Below are 6717 nucleotides of genomic sequence, written 5' to 3' on the forward strand. Positions count from 1 at the left end.
TGTCCCATAATTTGCAAGCAGCAACTTCCCAATTGTATTTAGGGAGACTTTCAATCCAGTTGTCAGCTAAAATCAAATTTTAGTGCATCCTCAGATGAAATCTTTTTCTCTTGCAGGCTAAGGGTTTATTAATCAATACCAAAGCTATCTGAATTTGACTCTACCTCCATTTTGAATTATAAGTTTCTAACTTGTCAACATTAAGTTTGAACATATCACTCTCCAGTTTGGAATTTTAAAGGAAAAACTGAAGACAATGTAACAACTGAGTATTTTAAAAGAAGAGTCAATAGACATCAAGAAATTCTAATATATATTTCCTTTTTTAATAAATACATAAAGCTCTTCACCATTTCCCTCAATTATTGTGATTAACATGAGAGTAAGATCTTTCAGAGCATCATTATGCCAATTTTGACAGCCTGATATAAGGACTCATTTCACAGAAATAATCATAACTAGCATTAATAGATGAATGTCAGTGCCATAACACAAGATCATAAGGCATATTTACACCATCTTAACATACAGAACACCATACACATACACAAAAAAATCACAGATCCAGAACAAATAAAATTCAATCTCTTAGCTTACATTTATAGGCTTTGTCTGAACCATATTTTTTTTGCTATTTTTTCATAATTATTTCTTTCCAAGCAACAAACAGATCTTCCTATGTCTTGTGATTTATTTGTAATATTGTGCTCATGCAAAAGTAATACTTGTTTTATTGCGTTAACATTTAAATAGTTTTGGATTTGGGTCCCAAAACTATCATCTAACATTTTACTTGATGTTGCTTCATCCATATTGTCACTTTATTTGGAGTGATATGATGATTTGTTTTTGGTGAGTTACAAAATGACAAACATAGCCAGTTGACCACAGTTCAAAAATCAAGATTTTAAGCTTCTTGATCATGCACATTTTACTTTCATTCTTGCAAAATTTTTTGAATCAGGAACACCATTTGACTCAATATTTATTAGTGTTTTTTTTTTTAAATATTTCTAAAAACAACAACAACAGAAAGAATGAAAGAAAATACTGTCCCACATCCACTGTTCACGAAAAGGAAGAGCAGCAAGAATCACACTGACCATTGTTAGTACAGTCAGGTGGTGACACCGGTAAACACTGAAGGTCATTGAATACTGCAGGAATGTGATCGTTACTATAACCCATACTTCTGTAACAGTTCAGATTGCCACTGGCGTTTGCGCTCTGGAAAATAATCTGGAATGTGGATTTTTTTAAAATCCTGAATACACTTTTTCATTTCTTCTTCCACACTTAGCTTCTCACAGACTTTCTTTTTGGAAAGATTGGTTTCCCGGGACTTGCTGATGAGCGTCTGAAAGAGTTCACTGTTTCTACGTTTGTCTGGTGGGGGCATCCATTGCACAGGTGCTTTTTTGGAAGGACGATCCAAAGTTAAAGTGTTAGGTTGGTGAGCTGTCGCCTGCTGGGCACTGGGTGGGTTGTCCTGGGGAGTGCTCGCCTCTGAGTGGCTGTCGCAACTGGAAGTGGAGAGCTCATTACAGGAAGTCCCACTCTCACTTCCTTTATCCGTGACTTTGTCATGTTTCCTATCTTCGTGTTCTTGTTTAGGTGACACTATTTTCTGAGGTGGTCCTAAAAAGGAGAAAAGAAGTAGAAAAACTGAGTAAGAAGTGGGAAGGTCAAATTAAATAAGCTTTATATATATTTTATTTTCAACCACAAACATTTAAGAAAAATGTGGTCTGCTTCCCTAATTTATATTTGAGGAATTAAATCCAACACCTGGTGTAGTTAATGCACACTGAAGCATGCAATGTGCTGATTAATTATTGATAACAATTAAATTTGAGGGGTTTGCTTGATGAGCATTTATCCCATAACAGATCATCTATAACTTCATGCTAAAAAAAAAAAGATTTTATTTTTAGTTACTGGTTCCTGCAATCTGAAAAAGATATCACATATAAATATTTTGTTAGTCCCATAACTGTTTTATTGAACAGTTAGTTCATTTCTGTTTTAGCTAATGGCATTAGTTGTCCTTTGCGTATATAAATAATTCGCCATCATAACGCAGAAAGTACCATGGCTCTATTTTACAAAGTAACAGTATTCTCCAGGCCCAGAAGTGCAATAGCATCATTTATGCTTCCAAGAGGGAAACTGGTTTAAATCTTATCCTTCATCTCTTAATCTTGTTTCCTGTCTACTTTCTTGGAGAGAATCGTGAAAGTACTATAAGATATATAGGTACCTAATATTATGCTGAAAAATATAGTTGAAATATAGTATTCTCTTAAAGTACAAGGCTTACCATTTGAGGTAAATTACCTAGGAGGACAACTTTCAGAAAATGATAGTTTGCCAAGATAATTATTTCAAATATACAAACAGTTTATTTCCAAGAGGGAGCATGTTTTATTCTCCTTGACTCTGCTGTGGGATTAGGATCTCCATCTAACATTTATTGAACATCACCACATACCCAGAACTATAATAAAACCTTGATTTAACTGGAGCCCAATTATTCAGAAATATAAGTTACTCAAATGTTTTTCTCTTGTATTCAACATTTATGCACAAGTTATCTGAACCATAATTGAAATGAAAGGCATCAGTATTTTAAACAATTGCATAGGGGATTCTACTGTGAAGCCAGAGTTGAGAATAACTGGTCAGATTCATAAGGTTTCAACCTTAGCCACATATGGAATTACCTGGAAAGCATGGATTATTGATGCCTTGATCTTAACCCCAGATATCCTGCTCGATGCTACCTGATCATTGGGTCATTTAATAGATTCAGGTGATTTCAACATGCAGTTAAGATTCTGAGGGTTTCTTCAGTCTAATATATATGAATTAATAACCAATATGAATAGTCTATATTACTTAGAAGGGTGAGGAAACAAACAATAAAAATACTTTTCATAAGAGCACCCACTATGTACTGCTGCTGCTGCTGCTAAGTCACTTCAGTCATGTCCAACTCTGTGCAACCCCATAGACTGCAGCCCACCAGCTATCACCAATTTCCCTATTTAAAGTTAGAAGAAAACCCAATGATGCTAGACATTTAGTTGAAAGGGAGTAAAGATTTTAAAAAACTTTAGAACCTTTTGGAAGGCTGCCCTGGTGGCTCAGTGGTAAAGAATCCGCCTACAAAGACAAGACACTTGGGTTTGATCCCTGGATCGGGATGATTCCCCAGAAAAAGGAATGGCAACCCACTCCAATATCCTTGCCGGGAGAATTCAATGGACACAAGAGCCTGGCAGGTTACAGTCCATGGGGTTGCAAAGAGTCGGACATGACTGAGTAACAAACACACACATACACACCCCCCACACACACCCACATATATGCACCATACAAAAAGGTCTAGTACAGTAATTCTCAACAATGAGAGTACATCATTGTCATTTTTTTAATGTACAAATGTACAGGTCCATCTCTGGAGATTTTGTTTGCTGAATGAATGGTTTGTATGTATGTATTTAAATGGCAGTCAGAGTGGTAAAGGAAGTACAGCATCTGTTTATCTAATTACGTTAATGGCGGAATGTAATCCCAAGCTAGCATAATGCCCACTAGCCTAGTAAAATGTAGACTATAAACAAACGGTTTTTACTTGTTTACCAAACTTGTGTGTTATTTTAACCAGAAATCTCTACAGAGGAATCTAAGATTTTCATTCCCAATGATGACTAAAGGATTAAACTGCAAGTAGCTGGGAAAGCCAATTTATGTTTAAGAATTAATGAGTAATGAGAAATCATTTCCTGTTAATAGGCAGGGGATAGAGCATTAAATAGAGATATCTAGGCAGAAAAGTAGTAACATCCAAGAGGAAGACAGTACAGAGATACCACATACCATTAAAGCAAATGGTTCGTTCTGTTTTGATTCACTGGGGAACAATGCTCAATGAGATAGGCCAGGAAGAACACAGATGTACATGAAGTCCATTTGTTCAGACACCAAGTCGTGTCCAACTCTTTGCGACCGTATGGTCTGCAGCACTCCAGGCCTCCCTGTCCCTCACCATCTCTTAGAGTTTGCCCAGGTTCATGTCCATTGAATCAGTGATGCCATATGAAGTCCATGTGTTAACTAAATAAATTATATACAGTTATTGTTCTTAATGGTATTAATAATTATCCATGGAAAAATACTCCCCAAAATACACACACACAAATGCAGTCTCCACAGCACAGCAGAATGCAATATATGTATGCTGGAAATGGATTACTCTTGTCTGTAGTGTAAGATGGAAGCTCAAGGAAGACTTCTTTGAAGAAGGCATTGATCACTTTAGCCAACAGAATTTTACTGAGCACCACGACGTGCCAGGCAGGGGCCTAGAGGAGGCACACAGTGGGTGCTCCAGTGAAGCCCACAGGCTATGTTATGGTATTCCATAACATTAAGTGTTTAAAATGCATGAGGCACTTTAGAATATCTCCCACTGTAGACTTTGAACTCCAAGAAAAAAAAAATGGAGGTGGAAATCTGAATTTTCTTTGGTCTCGAAAGCACCTTTTTCTCAAAAAAAGAACTTAGAATAGGTATAGATATTAACAAGAATTAATAAATATACATTTTATTTCTCATCCCTCCTAATTCTTAAGCTACTTTGGCAAGGTAGACTCCTAATCAAGAGACAAATTAGGTTCAGATGTTCACTTAACAGAAAATGCATAACTTTATTTTGTCCACACTTTTTAGTTTGTTTTTGAAGTGTAACTGATCTAAGCACTATGTTAGTTCCTGTTACACAACACAGTGATTCAATATTCCTATACATTTCAAAATGGTCATCACAGGAAGTCTATATATCATGTGTCACCATATAAAGATATTATAGAACTATTGACTATATTCCGCACACTGTACATTTCATACCTTTGACATATATTTTGCAACTGGGAATTTGTACCTCTTAATCTCCTCATCTATATCTTTCCTTTCCCCATCTCTGCCTCCTGGAAAACACTGATTTGTTCACCTTATCTATGACTATGTTTCTGTTTTGTTGTTCATTCATTTTTTTTTAATATTCCAAATGTAAATTAAATCATACACTATTTGTACTTCTCTGATTTATTTCTGTTAGCATAACACCCGCTCAGTTCAGTTCAGTCGCTCAGTCATGTCCTACTCTTTGCGACCCCATGAACTGCTGCACGTCAGGCCTCCCTGTCCATCACCAACTCCTGGAGTCCACCCAAACCCATGTCCATTGAGTCAGTGATGCCATCCAACCATCTCATCCTCTGTCGTCCCTTTCTCCTACCCTCAATCTTTGCTAGCATCAGGGTCTTTTCAAATGAATCAGCTCTTCCCATCAGGTCGCCAAAGGATTGGAGTTTCAGCTTCAACAGCAGTCCTTCCAATGAATACCAAGGACTGATCTCCTTTGGACTGGTTGGATCTCCTTGCAGTCCAAGGGACTCTCAAGAGTCTTCTCCAACACCACAGTTCAAAAGCATCAATTTTTCTGCGCTCAGCTTTCTTTATAGTCCAACTCTCATACCCATACACGACCACTGGAAAAACCATAGCCTTGACTAGACGGACCTTTGTTGGCAAAGTAATGTCTCTGCTTTTGAATATGCTGTCTAGGTTGGTCATAACTTTCCTTCCAAGGAGTAAACGTCTTTTAATTTCATGGCTGCAATTGCCATCTGCAGTGATTTTAGAGCCCAGAAAAATAAAGTCAGCCACTGTTTCCACTGTTTCCCCATCTATTTGCCATGAAGTAATGGGACCAGATGCCATGATCTTAGTTTTATGAATGTTGAGCGTTAAGCCAACTTTTTCACTCTCCTCTTTCACTTTCATCAAGAGGCTTTTTAGTTCTTCTTCACTTTCTACCATAAGGGTGGTATCATCTGCATATCTGACGTTATTGATATTTCTCCCGGCCATCTTGATTCCAGCTTGTGCTTCCTCCAGTCCAGCGTTTCTCATGATGTACTCTGCATAGAAGTTAAATAAGCAGGGTGACAATATACAGCCTTGACACACTCTTTTTCCTATTTGGAACCAGTCTATTGTTCCATGTCCAGTTCTAACTGTTGCTTCCTGACCTGCATACAGGTTTCTCAAGAGGCAGGTCAGGTGGTCTGGTATCTCTTTCAGAATTTTCCACAGTATATTGTGATCCACACAGTCAAAGGCTTTGGCATAGTCAGTAAATCAGAAATAGATATTTTTCTGGCATTCCTTGCTTTTTCGATGATCCAGCAGATGTTGGAAATTTGATCTCTGATTCCTCTGCCTTTTCTAAAACCAGCTTGAACATCTGGAAGTTCATGGTTCACGTATTGCTGAAGCCTGGCTTGGAGAATTTTAAGCATTACCTTGCTAGCGTGTGAGATGAGTTAAATTGTGCAGTAGTTGAGCATTCTTTGGCATGGCCTTTCTTTGGGACTGTAATGAAAACTGATCTTTTCCAGTCCTGTGGCCACTGCTGAGTTTTCCAAATTTGCTGGCATATTGAGTGCAGCACTTTCACAGCATTATCTTTCAGGATTTGAACTAGCTCAACTGGAATTCCATCACCTCCACTAGCTTTGTTCATAGTGATGCTTCCTAAGGCCCACTTGACTTCACATTCCAGGATGTCTGGCTCTAAGTGAGTGATCACACCATCGTGATTATCTTGGTCATGAAGATCTTTTTTGTACAGTTCTTCTGTGTATTCTT

At 37.6% G+C, this 6717-nt stretch overlaps 1 protein-coding gene across 1 annotated transcript in view; it reads right to left on the minus strand.

The window, feature by feature from the left end:
- Positions 1-304: 304 nt before the first annotated feature.
- KCTD8 (potassium channel tetramerization domain containing 8) overlaps positions 305-6717 on the minus strand; it is a 266698-nt gene continuing 260285 nt past the window's right edge. The window contains exon 2 of the mRNA XM_010858854.1: positions 305-1638. Coding sequence (XP_010857156.1) covers positions 1178-1638 — 461 coding nt within the window. The 3' untranslated portion in view covers positions 305-1177. The remainder of the gene's footprint in view (positions 1639-6717) is intronic.

Source organism: Bison bison, unplaced genomic scaffold (genome assembly GCF_000754665.1).
Source record: "Bison bison bison isolate TAMUID 2011002044 unplaced genomic scaffold, Bison_UMD1.0 scf7180017864451, whole genome shotgun sequence".
Taxonomy (NCBI): domain Eukaryota; kingdom Metazoa; phylum Chordata; class Mammalia; order Artiodactyla; family Bovidae; genus Bison; species Bison bison.